Raw genomic sequence first — 19,848 nt, 5'->3', positions numbered from 1 at the left:
GTCTTCCCTCTAGCCTGAGTGAGAAACTGTAAAAGTGGCTAGGCCTCTGTGCACAGCCATTAAAAACAGGGGCAAAAAGTATCCGACCATCCTTTCTCCCGGTTTTCTTTTTATTCATTGTCTCATTAACACAGCAAGTGTGAGCAGTCAACTTTGATATACATGTGATGGTCAGGTGAGAAGGATGGTGATATCGCTATCTATAGTGATATCATCATTACTGGGACTCTGATGATATCTGCTCAGTGTGCAGCAGCTGTCCAAAAAGCGAACAGAATGCTAGGAACCATTAGGAAAGGGATATATAATGAGACAAAAAATATCGTAATTCCACTGTATAAATCCATGGTACCCCCACAGCTTAAATACTGTGTGCAGTTCTGGTCACCCCATCCCACAAAAAAGATACATTAGAATTGGCAAAAGTACAGAGAAGGGCAATAAAAATGTTTAGGGGTATGGAACAGCTTTCGTATGGAGAGACTCTGTTCAGTTTAGAAAAGAGATGACAAAAGGGGGGATATGATAAAAGCTCTGTAAAATCATGAATGGTGTAGAGAAAGTGAAAAAAGAAGTCTTATGTACCCTTGACGTAACACAAGAACCCAAGGGTCACTCACTGAAATTAATAAGCAGTGGGTGGAAAACAAATAAAAGGAAGTATTTCTTCACATAATGCACGGTCAAGCTGTGGAACTCATTGCCATGGGAGGTTGTGAAGGACAAAGTATAACTGGGTTTGAAAAGAATGAGATACATTCATGGAGGATAGGTCCATCAATGGCTATTAGCCAAGATGATCAGGAATGCAACCCCATATGCTCTGGGTGTTCCCAAACTTCTGACTGCCAGATGTTGGGACTGGATGACAGGGGATGAGGATCACTTGATAAATTGCCCTGTTCTGTTCATTCCTTCTGAAGCACCTAGCACCAGCCACTCTTGGAAGAGAGGCTACTGGGCTAGACGGACCATTGGTCAGACCCCGTATGCCTGCTCTTATGTTCTTATTTATATGGTGTCCTGGTGTGCACGGTGTTGTCTATGTTATTATTTATATAGCGCTACAGGGGTACCTGGTGCTCTTCATACAAACAAAAGCGACAGATCCCTGCCTCATAGAGTTTACAGTCTAAACCAGACATAGCACAGAAAAGGATTATGATGATATGTATTAACTACTTATGTTAAACAATCTGTTCCACCTTGTATTTAGCTGTGACACTCTGATTAGTACAGCTCCCAGACCTGAAGAAGAGCTCTGTGTAAGCTTGAAAGTTTGTCTCACCAACAGAAGCTGGTCCAATAAAAGGTTTTACCTCACCCACCTTGTTTCTTTAATATCCTGGGACCCACATGGCTACAACACTGCAAACAGGGTGCTGAATGTCAGGCCTGTACTTCAGGGAGGGTTAAACAGAGTGGCTCCGATGAAGCTAGGTTCATCTGCACGAGCTGAGGAAACCTAGCTCAGTAGGATTCAGGACTAAGAGACCTAAACAGAGTCAGAACAGGACCTTGGACAATCAGGGTCAGATACTCAGGTGGTGTAAATCAGCATAGCCCCATTGACTTGTTAGGGCCTACACTGATCTACACCAGCCAAGGATCTGGTTGTCAGTATTCTAAGCCATCTTATAGTAAAGATTGTTTTACCCTTTAAGTGATTTTACTTGTTCCTGTATTTTTGTGCATTAAGTGATGGCTAAGCTCTCCTTTAATATGCTCTGGGAAAATATGTCTATACTGGGAAAAGGAGAACCTACTTGTCGGTTGCTTATTGTGAGTTTCTCCAGGAAATGCCGTAGAACTGTAGAGGGATCTTCAATCAAGCAGTTCCATAAGACCTGCTGGGCCACGGCACTCACTATACAGGAGGAAGAAAAAGAACTAGTGAGAACCTCATCTTCAGGAGAAGTCTTAAAGGGGTATATTTATATTAAAATGTTTGACGTCTACCAGCAAACCAGAGAACCATGTGCATCTACAGAAGTGACACTCAGATGCATGATTACATATGGTCAGTTAATTAAAAACTGCAAATATTGTTGTGAATTTTTTGTTATTCACTAAATCATATTGTTTGTGGCTAGTATTTGAACAGATATTGCGTGTTTGTGAAAGGGTTACTAAATCCCCCAAATGTCACCAATTTTAGCATAAATGATTATTCATCTTCAAATTTACATTAGCAGCACATTATTCACTGTTTTTCTGTAATTCAGCCATCTAACCAGGAAGAAGCTCAATCAATACATGATTTGAGGGGCCAGCCACACCTTATAAACAATGAATAACAAATAATAAATTAAACCATTTGTAAATGTCTGAAATATTTCAGAATAGCATCAACCCCTTCATCTGAGAATACTGAGGAATAATAAACACAAAGGAAGCTACAAAGGAAGTGACTATTTCACAAATCTAAAAAGAAAGACTTGACCAAGTAGGACAGGAGCTTTAGTTGTCCAAAAGAGAGCATCGCAAAGAAAGAAAACATAAAATAATAGTTACACATATTTATATCTAGGACCTATTTATAAATGGTTTATAAGAGGTTAATATATGATTAATAGATGTTTTAATAAATAAGTAATTGTTATGGAATTTGACAAGCCAATAGTGTACGTTGCTTATCATCATGGCTTATAACTGTGAGGCAAACCCACAGCTGAACCAGGGTTGCTCACTCAGCTACAATGACTCCTGCCTCCAGCAAACCCTGCACTGACTCACCCCTCAGGCATGCTGCAGCAGCCTATCCCTGGGCAGGGCCCGTGTCTGATGACCCCCAGGTACAAGTATTTCACCCTCACTGCCAGAGCAACAAGTCAGTCTATGCAATAGCACCACTGAACTAGGAACTCTCCTGCTGACTCACAGTGTTAGACTCCCTAGGCTTCCACTCTGCCTTGATCCTGTCCCTGTTCCTGCCCCAGCCTTGCCCAAAACTTGTTCCAGCCTGCTTCAGCCTTGTCCGTACATTATTCTGACCCTGCTCCAACCTTGCACCAGCCTCCTGACCCCCAGAACCTTGGACTGACTTCAACCCAGCTTTGACCTTTGGCCTGCTTCCAGACTCTGAGTGCAATCCTGATTTGGCTTGTTTATGGACACAGACCTTGGTTCTGACCCATGGCCTGTCCCCAGACCCTGGTTTAAGTGCTGCCCTCTGCCCAGTCCTAACTCTGTGGCTAGCTTTGACCCTTGGTATCTGTTCTTGACCACTACTCCAACTACCAGGACTCACGGCCCAGAACCAAGAGCCTGTCAATAGCAGTTTATAAAACTTTCTATAGGCTTATACCCATCAATGACACACACTGTTTATGTCCGTAACATGATTATAAAGTCAAATAATTTATAAACTCTTTATACACTATTTATAAGTGGAATTAGAGACAGCACTGCTAGTGATGCCTATAGTTAAATTGCCTGACACTTCCCATTGTAAGATCCTCTTTTCAGTTGTTCACAACTTTGCCAAACTTTAACTGTTTGGGTTGACATTTTCCATGCTGAGTGTCTGCCTTAGGTTGAATATTTTTGGTACATTTAAGCAAAAATGATGGTCACTTTTGAGAATGAACTGTTTCACTGAGAAGCTCTGACATGTCCATGCTTTGGAGCAGGGACTTAAAATTAGGCAGGTGCTTCACTCAGGTGCCAGAGATGTGTCTTCTAGCATCCTCATATTTTTTTTCAAATTTTGCCAAGTTATGAGCCTCTGAAAAGCTCAGTTTTCACAAGCTCAGTAGACTTTAGCAGTTAGATTTTCCAAAGGTTCTGTCTGCACGGAGCATGCTCCATCCCAGGGCTGCGGGGGCCAAGCAGGACTTTCCCTCCAATTGCTTCTCTTGGCAGCCGGGGCTGGTGTGGCACTGGGCACTGGAATTGAGAACAGGGGAACTGCATCTCCTGTGCTCTCAGTGATCCTCCTGCAGGCACCCAGGCAATGAGAAGGAAAAGGAGGAAGCAGCTCGATTCAAGTGCAGAGGGGTGAGGAGCCAGGTGAGGTGGAGAACTAAAGGGAGGAGCCAGGGAGGGTTAGGGGACTGGGATTCTGACCTATATGTGAGCTAGGGAGGCAAGCATGGGGGTAAGACTGGACCTGGGACAAGAAGTCGTGGCTGGGTATGGGGGACTGAGACGTGAAGATAAATTCATTGTTTGTCAAGCACTCACATACTGTAGTGATGAGCGCCATAGAAAAGCCCATGAAGAAATTAACAGTTCTGTCTTCAGAGCAGGTTTTGAACAGTGTGCTGTAAATAAGGCATGGACCCACACACTGAATCATAAGGATAAAATAAAATACTGAAGAGCTGCTCATTAAGTATGCAGCATCCATTCTATGCACTGAATGAGGCAGAGGTCCTGTGGAAAATATAAAATGTGCTCAGGTAATTACAGACTGTATTATAATGCATTCACACAAGAGGATCACATTAAGGTTGCGCAGGCAACCCTGATTCTGGCATTTCTTAAATTCTGAGGGCTTGACTTTGCAACCTTAAAACTGTTCTTTTAATGTGTTATTTTTTGTGAGCAATTTCCTAGCTTTTAAAAAAAGCGTGGGTGCCACTAATAACTGGATTCTGATGCTACTGGCCTAGCTGCTCTTACTAATCTGAGCCATTGTTCAAACTGCTAGAGATTTTTGTAACCTCTGATTAAGAGCCCATGAATGTTTAATCTAGGTCAGCACCTGCTACTCCATCCTCTCGGACTTCTCCATCTTCCATCAAGTGAACAATGGGGAGCACAGCTGCACAGATGCATGCTGGGAACACTGCCTGTGGGGGCTGTGGCACATGATGGTTTGGAGTGTGCTCTGTAGTGTGTTCCTCATCTAGAGCAGAGAGGAGTAAAAGGCATGCGTTAGCCAATGTGCCGTTGGTAAAATCCCTTTCAATTACAGTTCTCCACCCGGAGTGCTTCACGTGACACAACTCAGCGGTAACTCACAGTGAAACACTGGAACTGAAGAGAAGCTACATGGGAATGAGCAGCAGTATATAATGCATGGGGCTGACTAGTTCAGAACTTCCTGAGCTTTCAAGCAGGCCTGACAAAAGGCAGGTGTAGCTTTGGTTAAGACCAAGGAAGACATGAGACCTGTGAGTCAACAGAATGAATCTATACATTGTATAAGGAGAATTAAAAACAAATGTAAAGTCAACGCCCACCTTCTGCACTGACGGCTGAACGCACTGACCAGACAGAGCCACGACGGAAGGAATAGTTCCTGTGAGAAGTACTGGAGGTGCAGGAGGGACTCACAGAGAGACGGCGGGATGCCAGGTTGGTGACTTCTTCTACTGACAAAGAAAACAGGGGATGTGAATTTTGGTTTATAAATTCGACTGCCACAATTCAAGGCATTTCCCAGAGAGAAGCATCATGCAGCCAGATTGGAACAGAGAAAAATTCAAGTCAGACTTCTTGTGAAATGTACAATTTAGAAACGAAAAAGATGATTTAGGCAATCTCGTCGATCCCCTGGGAGCTAGAGCAGGCCTGTTCCTTAACATATATTACCCAGTGCTTTGCTGAGTCAAATTTCAGTTGACTCAGGTGATGCAGCTCCACAGCTTCAGTTAGACGATTATTCTACATCGTAACAAACCACACTGCTAGGTAATTTGTTGTCCTTCCTCCAGGTACTGTCTGGGTGCACTTGCAATGCCACTATTCTGTTTGCAGATTTTCCATTGCATACACAGCTCAGGACACATCAGCATATTTGTGTAGCTGCAATGTGCAAAAAGAGGACATTTAACTAACTCTATTGCATTAGCTTGACCCAATGAAATCCTCAACCCAAAGGCTAAGTTTTCAGTTTCCTTTATTCTCAGACGGTAAGGATCTGATTTGGCAACGTGCTGAGTGCCTCCTGTGAGGTGTAGAGAGTCCTCAACTCCCATCGGTCAGTGGGAGCTGAGAACACCCAGTTTCTTGCAGGCAGCACAAACATTTCACAGGTTTGGGCCCTTATTACACTAATTATTGGTAACACTTTTTTCTCATTCATTTTGAATCTTTTATTTTTTGACATGGATGCCTTACATCTGTATGGTGCTGTTAGGTTCGTAAAGTGATTAAAAACCAGTTCCTTTGAGTGATCCGAAATGGTGAAGATGTTAAAGTGGGGTCTTCCCTATCACTAATGATGACTTTCCATCCTCACTGCATCCCTAAGACCTGTTCCATGCTGGAGGCATGTGCTTATTGGTTCCTGGCAAGCAGTTCTTGGCTTTGGAGCGCACCTTCCTCTTCTTGCTCTGAGTTTGGCGTGCAGGTGGGCTCATAGCAGGCCTCCTGGGTGATGGGAATGGCCGTGATAAGACTGGCTTCCCGGCCTAGGCGCTTCTTTTCTTCCTCCTGCTGCAGGTTCTTCAGGATGTGCTCTGCTCGCTGATGAGAACGTGACACTGCCCGGGCTGAAAACGACTTCTGCCAGAAAAGCAAGAAGAAAGAAACCAACATGAAGCAATTGGTTTGGTTTTCATGCAGCATGTGTTTTAACATTTAACCCACTAAAGAGCAAATCCATTCATCTATCTACACACATACACACCCACAACAAGTAGGTGTTAACGGAATAAAGATTCACAAGGATGCTCTTGGTTGAATTTCTTGTCTTAAGTCTCTTGTTGAAAAATAGGAAAAATACTAACACTGTATATGTGATATCTATGCACTATACTGACAATGTACTCAAAGATCTCTTGTAAACTGACACAAGTAAGGAAATTCAGAGTTTAGACTACTTGGTCTTCTTTAGCTCCCTCCCTCTTCCTCCCCACCCCCACCACCTGGATATAGTCTGTCACTAAGTAATAACAATATTCCCTCTAGGGAGCTCTTTAACTTACAGACTGGTCCTCATTAATTGGGTCCTGCACACTCCCACTGCACTGTGGAACCCACGGGGGGTCAAACATTGGCACAGAGGGCATTCCCAGTACTGGAGAGGGCAGGGTAAAGTTTATACTTGGAGGAGGAATCTGCAAGAAAACACAAGGAGAGAAAATCAGGTAGAGGGAAAGAGAAATTCTAGGTGGTGGATTTAAATGCCAATTGATTACTTCCCTTGGGATTCCAGCCTCTTCCTGCAACCTGGGACAGAAGGAAAAGGAACTGTGCTCAGTAACAACAATATTTTTTTAAAACAATAAAGCATTTTAGGCAAAAGATAAAACATCTGAAATCATTTTGCACTGTCCATTATAAAAACTGAATCCCAGACGAAAAACAAGGAACCAGGAACTGTTATCCCATAGAATTACAGAACATGGATTCTTTTGCATAACATGATGCCAACCATCCAGACTATGTGACCACTTTTTACAGCTGGCCTCTCTTTTCATACATCTGTGCTCTTGTTACATCATGAATAACAATAACTTCTCAAAAGATAAAGGAAAGACCCTTCAACCACAATGAGAAACAGATAAGCGAGGGAGAAAATCTTCCAAATTCATCACTTTTACTCCTCAAAGTCCACATAACAATTATTTGTGGTATACCAAAGGGTCAATATATGAATCCTTACAGTGGTTTTCAAGAGAAAAAGCTGCTAGACTAGGAACTCCGAGTCCACCTCAGAGGATACTTCTCGTGAGTTACCTAGAATGGAATCGACATGAGCAAGCACTTGAAGAAGAAAAAATGGTTACCTTCCTTTTCGTAACTGTTGTTCTTTGAGAGGTGTTGCTCATGTTGATCCCGTTCTAGGTGTGCACGTGCCCATATGCACAGTCATCGAAGATTTTTGCCTTAGCGGTATCCGTAGGGTCGGCTGTCGCACCCGCTTGAGTGTCGCACTCATGCGTTGGTATATTAGGCGCTAATGACCCTATGCCCTCTCAATTCCTTCTTGCTGGCAACTCCGACATGGGCTAGGAGGGCGGGTAATGGAACGGACATGAGTAACACATCTCAACTCCTGGGCTCGGTCCTGCAAGAGGGCCTCCTTGAATTTGTTAAGGGAGTCCCACAGGTTAAAATTGTACCGGCCTAACAGGGCCTGGTGGTTAGACTCCCGAAATTGCAGACTTACCATCAAATAAATCTTTCTGCCAAATAAGTCCAATCTCTTAGCATCTTTGTTTTTTGATGTGCCACTGACTTGGCCCTGCCCGTCCCTTTCATTAACAGCAGACACGACCAGTGACACCGCTGGAGGGTGTGTATACAGATATTTGAACCCTTTTGCAGGGACATAATACTTCTTTTCCGCTTTTTTAGAAGTAGGCAGAATTGAAGAGGGGGTCTGCCACAGTGATTTGGCAATCTTAAGGACCCCTGGGTGGACGGGCAGCATGACCTGGACAGGGTGGAGGAGGATACAATATTAAAGAGGTAATCGGACTCCTCCATGACCAAAATTTTAAGTTCAAGTTGGTAGCCACCCTTTTAAGGAGGGCCTGGTGCCCCTTGAAGTCAGCGTGGGGGCTGCATGTTTGGGAGGGATCCACCACCGCTTCGTCTGGAGACTATGACAATGACTGCACCACCTGGGAAGGGGCAGGTTCTCCTTCCTTTTCTGGGGATGGCTCCCTAGGTGCTGGAGTCCAATGAGCTGCCCCCGCATCAGATTCGGTACCATGTTCCAACTCTGGTGCTAGCAGTGGAGGGGGCAGTTTGTCCGAGGCAGCCAGGGAGGACTGATGGGAATATGGGACCGGCATTACGGGCATGCCTCATGGGTTCCAGTATGGCCACTGAGCGGAACACTGTCCCTGCTGCCATGCCATCACTGCAGGTGCCACGCCAGTTTCATGGGTTGGCAGCGAATCGCCCCTCCTTGGCAAGGGGCCGAACTCCCGGTCTGACTCTGACCATTGCCCTTCCAGTGACCAGGGCAGAGCCGTCAAGGCCTGCGTCTGCTGACTGACCCTGGTTGGCGACTGGCGAGGTAAGGGTGAGAATCGGTGCCTGCCCGATGAGCAGTAATGGGGGCATGGAGACCGGTGTTGCGACAGGGAGCAATTCCGCCCCAGTGAGGACTGATGTCTGGGAGACCGTCTGGGTGAGGGTGACCTGCACTGTGGCAATCTTTGGAGGAAAGCTCACCGGTACCGGTGGTACGGGGACCGGTGCCTCAACTCCGGTGTCCCATGTCTCGTAGGGAGAGAGCGTGGTTTTGGGGACCTGGGTCTTCTGACCAGAGACCAGGATGCAGTGCCGGGGTCCTAGGCCATGGAGATGGGGATCTACGCCTACGGTTCAGAAACTGAGGGCGTTCCACTGCCCTATTGGGCAGTCCCATGATTGGCTTGCCCTAGGTATTGGGGCCTTAGCCAAGTCTGGCATGGTGTTTGTGGTGCCAGTTGGCCGGCTTGTTCTTTAGCCGCCAGGGCCGCTTTGGGCAATGAGGGCCCTAGGAGAAGCTGGGTTCCCCTGCTGCTCCTGGCAGTTGAATCCCTGGCTGGGCTAGGGGTCCAACCTCAGCGGTACTCCCCGTCAAACCGGACACATGACCTGACATAGGTCCTTTGCCCAAGGCCCCTTTCCCTTTCAATGCCAGGGGGCTCTTCTTCTTTTGCCGCTTCTTTGGCACCGGTGAGGGGGAATGGTGCTGTGCAGAGCCCGGTGCCGGCGGCACGCTCAGCACCAACGCTGAGGTGCTCAGCATGGCGTCCGAGCAGGAGGGGTCCGAGACAGGATGAGGAGGGCCCTCAATTGGATATCCCGCTCCTTCTGGATTCTAGGGCGAAAGTTCTTACATATTCTGCCCTTGTCCTTGCTCCCCAAGCACTTCAAACATCTGGCATGGGGGTCACTAATAGGCATTGGCCTGCTGCACGATGAGCATGGCTAAAAGCCTGAGGAACGAGGCACACCCCGCTCCAGGTTGAAGTCCCAGCCAGGACTCTAACTACCACACTAACCTAACACTTAATGTCTAACTAAGTACCTACAAACTATACACAAAGACGACAGACAATGGGCTGTGAAGAACCGCTAATGCTCTTGTGGAGCAAGATGAGGAGCTCTGACCAACCATCATGGGCAGTAAGAAGGAACAGAGAGGGCATAGGGTTGACAGAGCCTAATATACCAAAGCATGAGTGCGGCACTCAAGGGGGCGCTACAGCCCACCCTATGGATACCACTAAGGCAAAACACACCTAGAATGGAACTGACATGAGCAAGCACTCAAAGAAGAACATCTGTTCCTTTAAGCTAGACATCGGAAGGTATCTGGTATATCAATCTGCAGTGAAGTAGCCCATTTCCCAGATACATCCATTATATAATTGAAAATTAAAGTGGTTAGGAGAACAGTGTATGATCTTCTGGGATGTATAGAATCTTTATAAAAGTGAGCAGACAACTCGACTGGCCAATCCCATTAATCAAAGAAAACCATGATTAATATTGCCGGAATGGATTCTGCCATCCTTGCTCGGGTCGAGAAGTACCCGACTCCATAAGTAACGGCCAAATCAGATCCTATATATTTAGCTCAATGCAATTAGTTATAACAGGCACAAGATATTCCTGTTAATAACTATGAAATGTTGTATAATCTTCTAATTTAATATTGGTGGAAAAGTCAGAGATACTAATTAGTTCCATTCATTTTTCCCCCTGCTGAACTACATCTTACTATACTGTGACAATCGTCAATGGCAATATGTTTCTTTCCTACTAAGTATTTTTCTCTCATCTTCACCCAGAATTCTGTGGGATTGTCTCTTTTTTATACAGTTCCTCACCCTACAAACCTGGCGTACAGAATTAGTTTTTCCTCTTCTGAAATGACTTAAAGCCAATTCCTTGTCATCATGTCACAATACATCTGTCCTACAAGCCAAAACTGCAAAAGACAACCGTGTTTTTGTTCTTCTCATCTACCTTAAAGATCTGTTGAGCGCCCTCCTCCATTCGAGGCCAGACTTGATACCGAAATCTCCAGAGGGTATGGAATTTGAGAACAGCATTCAGTCTTTGCACTGTTTCAGGGTGATGAAATTCGGACATCAGCATATCAGAAACAGCCTCAGGCACTTTCACAGCACACAACAGGAACATGGCAGCTGCAGGGAGTGAACATTCTATCAGCGAAGTGTTTTCAGAGTGTATTTGTTTTGCAGACAAAATTGCAGTCACGTAAAAAAACCAAAACCCTACCAAAAAAAATGCTCCACAGAAAATGAGATCAGCAATATACTAGCACCAGCAAAAAGTGCTTTGCTTCATGAAATGGAATCAGTGTCACTCCACCTCTCATAGCCACCACAACTGCTCATAAAAAGATGTTAGCAAAGCTGTTTTTTAAAACAGAGAATGCTTTTGTTCTCATGAAAATCTCAGCAACGATTAGTTTAGAATAAAAAGTAAGCCCAGGCTTCATTCATCAATAACAATAAATAAGAAGCAGCAGCACTTTTACAGGACTTTCCAACTCAGAGTACTTTACAAAGGACAGAGGGGGAAACTGAGGCACAGTGTTTTAGTGACTTTCTGAAGTTCACAGAGCCAATCAGTGGCATGCTGGGAAGAGAAATCAGGTTTTCTGACTCCCAGTCCAGGATCTTATTATCCTACTGTATAGATCTGCATAGAGGGATATTCCAATTGTAGATAGACAGTGACTAAATTATTGGGAATGTCACAGTGCACTGAAAAAGATCATTAATTTTTTAAAATCTGATAAATTATCCCATGCTAAAAAATAGAAAATAAGAAAAAAAATCTATGAATGAATACTTCATAACTCTCCAAAAGACCAGACAGGTTCAGAATCCAAATATTTACAATGGAATTTCATTACATTTTAGATGAAAAAAAGATTTTACAGTGAGATTTGGTTCTCAACCTTGCAAGGTGTTGAGCAATTCTGGGAGGTGCTGAGCACCCTCATCTCCAAGTGAAGTTAGGGGGAGTGAAGGGTGCTGAGCATCTCATAGAAGAGCTCAGCACACAAGCACTACTGATCTGAAAGTAAGTGGCTTTTGGGCAAACGATACAAGTGTTAATTAAGAAATAGTTGTTTGTGTTTTCTTTCCTTTGGTCCTGTCACAATGCGGTTATAATGCTGTACAAAAATGCCAAGGATTTTTAAATTACGGTGTCTAAATTAACCTCTACAGTCAGCCTCCTGGGCACGTGAGAACATAAATGAGAAGGAGTTGGGTACCTTATGTTATGTATCTAAGAGATCCCATGAGGACTCAAACGGGTCCATGTTAGTGGATCCCAGTGCAAGGTTGGGCCCTTTGTCCTTAATTACTTTGCAGCCTTTAAGCCAGAAGTAATACTGGCGTATTCCAAATGTGATTTTTCAAATTTAATAAAATTTATATCATCATTTGCATTGCAGTCATGTCTTGGAGCACCAGTTACAGACCAGGAGCTAGGTGCTGTACAAACACACAGGACAAAACATGGTTCCTGTCTCAAAGAGCTTACAAAGTAAATATAAGACAAGAGAAAATAGAGGGCTGCAAACCGGAGGCATTAAAATTAAATGGGGCAAAATTTGTTGGAGGTATGACAATTTTGATCTTAAGTGGCTTCCTCTCTCACAAAGGCCCCCTATCACAGGGATTTGAGGGGAATGGAGCTGGATGCAAAAGTTTGTGTTTTGCTGTTGTAGCTGCCAGATAAGAAAACAGTCAGAAAATTAGAGACCTGTTTACCCACAAGCAAATATCAATGCCAACAGCATTAATTTCCACAGATATCAGTCTCCAAAGTGTGGCTAGCTGCCTGGAGCTGGTTTGCCCCAGGAGGCCTGGAGGTATTGAAGAAACAATGTATTGTTGTTAAGTTTTGTGATGCAGTTTCTTTTTTGGGGAAGGGTTATGGCACACAGCAGGAGTGTGTGCTCTCTCCTTTAATATCTCTAACTAGAGTCAATTCATGAAGCAGAGCTGTTTCCTTCTAATCTGGCATTGGCGTCTCGGCTGGGATACCCAAAAGAGGGGATTGCCTGCCTGCTGTTTGTGACTGCTGTGTATAGTGTAAAATAAACAAGTTGCCCCAAGAACATACCCAGAGGTAGGGTCACTGATTCCTCCTCCAACAGGAAGCTGACCTGCAAGGCCCCAATATCTGTTATGGATGGGCAGCAGGGCAACAATACCAATCTCTGGTTCAGGTTCTCTTACCTGCTGCTCCAGCCATGTGCTCATCCACGCTGAGCAGCAGCTCCCATGCTGCGGGCTGAATGTCCCCATACATCTCCTCTGTTAGAATAGGAGCTGCCTTGATTAACAGTGACAAAGGTGCTGGGGACAGGCTCATTACCTAAAGAAAATGAAAGTGTATTTTATAGCAGAGTTGAGTAAACTATTGTTAGCAAACAACATATTCACTGATTTTACCCTTTTATCTGATCACGAATTACCCACAGTGTCTGGTTTTAGCAAATTAAATTAACCTGATATGAACATATCACACTTCGATGTGAACATATTTCAGCCTGCATGCTGTTAGCAAACTATTCATCTTGACTATCTGCTGTTTGTTAATTGTGGTGTGCGACTGGTTCCCCAAGCCCTGGGCTATTGTTGCTGCTCCCTGACGCAGTGACTGAAACTCTGATAAACTACAAGAAGGGAAAGCAATGGCTTTTCAGGTTGGCAGCACACATGCTGCTATAAATATTCACACAAGTCTTCACAAACTGCTACTGCAGCAAATTCACAACTGGTATCTAAACACTTGCTTTTTTTAACCCGTATTATTTGAGGTATTAAAATACCCAGACACGTAAAGTCACGTTGGATTAACTGTCCTGTGGGCCCAGAGCTATTAGATTTTGTGGGGCCTCTGTATAGAAGTCTTTTTCCAAATTTCAAACAAAATGATCACAATTATGACATCAAGACTACTAACGCTATTCTAAACTTTGCCTTTTGATTAACATAAAGCTGTTCTGTGGTTACATTTCAGTCTTAAAACATGTAGAGTATAGTTAAGTTAATTCAAAATAGCCTACTTCTTATCTTAGAAAAGCTGTTATATTAGTTTCTTTCTGGGAGGGAGTTTGGATGCAGGAGGGGGCTCCAGCCTGGGGCAGAGGGTTGGGGTGCAGGAGGGGGTTTGAGGTACAGGCTCCGGCTGGAAGGCACTTACCACAGGTTGCTCCTGGCCAGCAGCACAGCTGGGCTCAGGCAGGCTGCTTGCCTGCCATAGCCCCATGCTGCTCCTGGAAGCAACCGGCTGCTGGCACTTCTCTGCGCGCCCCTGGGGGGAGGCGGACAGCGTGTCTCCATGCACTGCCCACGCCCGCAAGTCCTGCCCCTGCAGCTCCCATGGGCTGGTTCTCATGGGAGCTGCGGGGACAGTGCTGGGGATGGGGCAGTGCGCAGAGCCACCTCCGGTCTCCCCCCTCCTGCCACAAGCCGCAGAGACCTGCCAGTAGCTGTCCGCTTCAGGAAGCGACGTTGGGCCATGGCATGCAGGCAGTCTGCCTGAGCCCTGCTGCGCTGGGGCCCTGGGCTGCAGCCACCAAAGCTCCTGCGCTAATTCGGCCATGCTTAAAGGTAAAGAGTCCAACTTGGGGTTCTTTTAACTGCTGCTCCAGCTCACTCTTTGGCACGTCCTACCCATTTTGGGGATGCCGTTTACCTCCACGGGTATTATTCAGGAGTAGTCACGCACTCCAACTCTTCCCACTCTCTGCACAGGCTCAAGGTTCCACAATCCTTTCTCCTCTCACTGCTAGGGTGACCAGATGTCCTGATTTTATAGGGACAGTCCCGATATTTAGGGCTTTGTCTTATATAGGCGCCTATTACTCCCCACCCCCTCTCCCACTTTTTCACACTTGCTGTCCGGTCACCCTACTCACTGCAAACCCTCCTAAAGGGCAAGGCAGAACCTAGCCTAATCAGCATGGCACTGTGGTAGGAGATATAGTAGTACCTGCTGTCTGATGTATTTCAACATTCCAGAGTCCTTTTTTCCTTCCAAGTTGATATCCATTACTCTCTTCTTCAGAGACGGAGTTCTCAGGCATGATTTGTCCAAGCACTGAAAAAGAAATGGAGTTCAGTTATCTGACAATCTCTGAGACACCAAATTTGTAAAGCCAGGAAATCTAATTCAAGTGGATTCTGAAGCCATGGTTCTGAAGCTGTCCATATAAGGCCTTATGTTCTGACAGTGGTCAGCAGCCAGCAAGCTGGCATAAGTAACTCTAATTCTAAAGGTTTAAAAAAAATCTATTTTTAATGTTAATTTCCTTAATAAGATCAAGGCCAATAAGCCAAGTCAGAAATTTGAATGTGTTCCCTGAAAGTGCCCCAGAATACTCTCATAAAAAGGTTACAACGGTGTGCACTGTAGAACACAAGTGTTTTAATATAGTTCAAAGTCAAGAGTCCACAAATTCCAATCTAAAACCATTCTAGCCAGGGAGTTTGTGACCCACTGCACCAGTACATCAACTGTTTGTTCTCTTCCTCTCAGGGAAACATAAGCAGCAATAGGTACCTGGACATGAATTTACGGCTGCCTGAAAGTCAAACCAAGCTGATCATCATGTAGCCCAGTGACAATGAGAAACGGGATTTACCAGCAAACCTACTGTTGCCAGCCATGATATGTTCAATATCCAGAGCACCACAGTTTCTCCTGTGTATTGTGTGGCTTTAGCTTTTCCTTCTAATGGTGGTAACCTATCAGCTAACACAGGGGTTCTCAACCTGGGGGGTCGTGACCCCCAAGGAGGTCGCAAACAGGTGTTAAGCATTGGAACCATCCTGGGCGTCTCTTATTGCTAAATGAAAGCGTAGTTTCAGCTAGATCCTGGCTAGATGATTGGGAGTTGCCAGAGTGGTCACAGTATGAAAAAGTTTGAGAACCACTGAGCTAACACATAAAAAGAAATGGATTAGATAGAAATAAATGGCATATGGTTTTTTCCTATGTAAAGATCCCCATCTTCGTGTGTGTATGCACAGATGCCTTATTGTCCAGTGACCATTTCTTTATCTCTATTGTTTGATAGCCTTTACTCGTAAGGCATGGGCTATGAAATCGTATAGCTTAACATTTTGCACTGGAATTCAGTGTTTGAGCTGAAATAACACCCAAGAGTGCAGAGTAAGCTCTTTAGCTACTGCTCATTTACTCTGCCATGTGCTCATCTCAGGCCTTTCGGCTGGCAGAGGTAACAGAGGTGACAATTCTAGAGGTTGCTTCCTTTCCTTGGTGCTTAACTGCAGCACTGCAGTTTGTGTCAGGCAATATGAACATATGAACACAGTTTAGTGTTCTGAAGAGCAGCATTTCTGCATTCTTTAATTTGTTTCCTCTCTGCTTTGTTCTGTATCAATATATCCATTAATCCAAGTGGACATCTAATCACCTATTCTGTGACAGGGAAATGTTACGAACTTGCAGAGCAAAAATTTCCACCCACGGGGATGCTGAAATCTTTGCACTGATGAGATGAAGAAGTGAATTTAACAGTGCCAAGGACACAAATACTTCTGCTTCCAATTAAGGGGTATTATTATCACTTGAACATTGGAATGACTCCTACAAGACTCCTATATTACATGTATTCAGAAAATCTGCATCTGGTCTGTTTCAGCTCAGGAATATATTCAGCCAGTTATGGGCCCTGAATGACCCAAGTACTTCAGCATGTCACAAGCTTAGGTACCTTGCTGAACTGGGGCTATAGTCTGGGTGGTATTTACTGGCCTTCTCACCTCCTTCTGCTTTTTGCCTCTTGCCACATTGTTCAGCACATTGTTTTCTCGGAGCGAGTCCACAGTGTCACCATATAGCAGTTTGATGGCTCGGACCAGGCGAGCACAGGAACGGCTGTGGTGGAGGTAGCAGTGCGGGTGGCAGTAATCAATGTGGGTACATATGAAACTCTGCTGGTTGCACAGCAGGATCATGACCTGGAACCCAAAGAGGGGAGTGGTGAGTTACTCAAAATTGAGGAGCGCTAGTTTGGTGGTGAGAGAATGCCCAAGATGACCAGCGTTCCCCTCATTTCATGTGAAGACTCTTTTGTCACTGACACCGGTGAAATAAAAGGGGAGGGCCAGGGTTAGAAACTGTCATATATGTGACCATCATTAAACGCTGGCAGCCCCACCGCAGATTTGAGTCCATTCCTTTCAGGGTGGGGAGCATTAGGGTATCCCCTGTTCCCAAAATAGGAATAAACCCAGCCCCCTAGGTTGACATCTGAGAGAGAACCTCCTAGGGGCTCCTTGCAGCTGCTGCCTCTGAAGGGTAGGAGCAGCTCCTGCGGCACGTGGGCACTGGAGGGAACTTTCAGATCCTGCGCTGTGGGTCAAGACACGCACTAGTGAACCCCAAGTACCTAGCAGTGAAATACCCAAAGCCAACAGAGGGGGGGCACTCACCACACATTTGCCTGCAAGAGGGGAGGTGCTGTGCATTAACAAACCCCCTGCCCAAAATAAGACAGCTCCAGCACTGCCAACCCCAAACATTCAAAATTCATGAATCTGGCCCCCAGAAATCATGAGGTGGACTCAAAAATCATGGGTTTTTAAATTATATATATTCTAATTTGCTTTTCAGCTTTTTACCTCACTTATGTTGATGTCAATAAGGAGCAACTCCACTGAAGTCAGTGTATTTACACCAGTGTAAAACTGGAGCGAGATCGGAATCTCATTGCTTGCTACGGGTCAGAGTCTGTTCCCTTCCTCGTTTTGAGCAGTGACTTACTCCACCAGTTGTGGCATTAAGAATACCAGAATTTTGCCTTACACGAGTTGTAGGGTGAAATGAATACCAACACGGTTGTGTACAGAAAAGGGCTTGAGCCTGGTGTTCCCTTTGAAAAAATTGTTAATAACTGTTAAATAAAGCAGGTTTACTCAGATAGTCTGGGGTTTTTTTTTACCCTGGTTTTATTCCACAGAGCAAAAATATCTCCTGCTTATCAGAGATGTTGATCACTGCATGACATTAATTGCAGTACACACTCCTTAAAATTCTCCAGGCTTTCATCTATGTGTACTAAATACCAGACAGGCACAGAAATATTTTTAGCTCCCTCCAATCTATGCCTTACATTGATGAGTGTGTCTATCCTCCCATAATGGGAAAATGTGCTACTGCCCTCTACACCTTGGTGGCCAGATGCATATGATCAAGTCGTCCACCAGTGACTGCATCCTTTAGTGTCTCATACTAGGAGTCAAACAAATGTACTGATATTTCTAAGGTGGGTGTGATCATAATTGGTACTACAGTAGTGCCTGACAGCAAGGATGGACTAGTAGTTAGGGTACCAGTTTAGGATTGGAGAGGCCTCGGTTCAATTTCCTGGGAGACCTTGAGCAAGTCACTTGCGTCTGTCTGAGTCTCAGTTCCTCATCTGCAACATGGGGATAATAGCACTGTTATGCTGTGAGGATAAATACACTGAAGACTGTGAGAAGCTCAGATGCTATGGTCATGGGGGCTATATAACTCAGGTGAATCCTGTCTTCTTTTTAACTGAATTTACAGTTTGCAAAGGTACCCAGATTAGGAACTCTTACGGTAGAGAGATAGGGCCCAACTGAGATTGCAGCTCTACTGTGTTAAGTGCTGTACACACACATATCAAGGGGTGATCCCAGGCCAAAGAACTTATCATCGTAATAAAGGAGACAGACAAATGGTGGGAGAAACAAAGTATCTCCATTTCACAGATGGGGAGCAGCCACCCTTTAATGGCTGCAGCCTACAGACACTTTAAAGCCCTAATGCTACGCTAACTAAGCATGAATTGTGAACAGTTTACCACTACTGTATCATAATCATTCATTCTGAAACCTGAAAGTGCTAGGTCTGAGAGCATCATGAGGGTCCTGTACTTACATGCAGCCACGACATGTTCCGATGGTAATTCTCCTCCGTGCCTGTGTTACTCAGCACTTCAGGCTCAATGCTGGGCTCACTTGCACTCCAAGGGCTCCCTTCTTCAAAAGAAAAATACCCCAAAATGTGGTGGTTTTCACTGCTACCCATGTGTTTAAAAGCTAGGGAAAGTACTTGTAAGACAGGCCAGCCTTGCTGAGACCAATCACAGTATACAGAACCTGCTGTATGACATAGACTGCCTTTGGAACCCTCCTCCCTCTTGTCATCAGCTGGACTGGCAATTACAAGCACCATTCTCAGTCACTCTTAATTTGCCAACTAGTCAGTGGTGAGCATTGTTCCCATTTTTGGGAGAGGGGAAGGAGCAAAAACAATGGAAACAAATTCCTTGCATCACTAAGATGCTGCAAATTGTCGGTTCAATGATCTGCATTGACTGGGCTCTGTGGTTAAAACCATCAACAAAAATCCAGCCCGAAGTGGAATCAGCCTGCTGCTGTTGCCACCACCAGGTAATGTCACCGTTACTTGCCCATGAGAAGACACTAATATAAACGGGGACGAAAGGGGAAAAAAATCCACACTCTGTGCACGCTAATTCTAGAGAACTAGGGCAAGGGAGAGAACTCTGACTTGTCACTGAACTGATCCCAGTGTTTCCGGCAGCCACTTATTGCTTAGGGGTCTTCCATAATGCCCACGTTTTAGAACAGAAGTTGTGTTTGGAAACATTTTACCATAAATATCATTAGGGGGTAGCTCTGGTTTAACTCAGGTTCGTCCTGTCTTCTTTTTTCTTTTTCAAGTGAATTTATGATTTGCAAAGGTATCCAGATTAGGAACTAGCTCTCCTATTTATCCACAAGAGGTACAGCATGGGCAAAGCAGACAGGGTCAGAAGGGCTTCTGAGATTGGGAGATTAGTTCAGCCCTCAGGCTTTATCCAATCCTTGACATCTTTGTTGATGTCCCTATCACTTTGTGCCAATTGCAATGGAGATTTCTTGTGATGTG

At 44.9% G+C, this 19,848-nt stretch overlaps 1 protein-coding gene across 3 annotated transcripts in view; it reads right to left on the bottom strand.

The window, feature by feature from the left end:
* The window catches only part of UNC80 (unc-80 subunit of NALCN channel complex), a 187,411-nt gene that overhangs the window by 55,517 nt on the left and 112,046 nt on the right, over nt 1-19,848 (bottom strand). For all 3 annotated transcript variants that reach the window (XM_077829945.1, XM_077829944.1, XM_077829946.1), the window contains 10 exons: nt 18,832-18,932; nt 16,686-16,883; nt 14,890-14,997; nt 13,128-13,266; nt 10,870-11,051; nt 6,879-7,010; nt 6,270-6,456; nt 5,190-5,321; nt 4,709-4,852; nt 1,767-1,867 (listed from right to left, as the gene is read on the bottom strand). In XM_077829945.1, coding sequence (XP_077686071.1) covers nt 1,767-1,867; nt 4,709-4,852; nt 5,190-5,321; nt 6,270-6,456; nt 6,879-7,010; nt 10,870-11,051; nt 13,128-13,266; nt 14,890-14,997; nt 16,686-16,883; nt 18,832-18,932 — 1,424 coding nt within the window. The remainder of the gene's footprint in view (nt 1-1,766; nt 1,868-4,708; nt 4,853-5,189; nt 5,322-6,269; nt 6,457-6,878; nt 7,011-10,869; nt 11,052-13,127; nt 13,267-14,889; nt 14,998-16,685; nt 16,884-18,831; nt 18,933-19,848) is intronic.

This window comes from Eretmochelys imbricata, chromosome 11, assembly GCF_965152235.1.
Source record: "Eretmochelys imbricata isolate rEreImb1 chromosome 11, rEreImb1.hap1, whole genome shotgun sequence".
Lineage (NCBI taxonomy): Eukaryota > Metazoa > Chordata > Testudines > Cheloniidae > Eretmochelys > Eretmochelys imbricata.
This window is presented reverse-complemented; position numbering and strand designations above follow the sequence as displayed.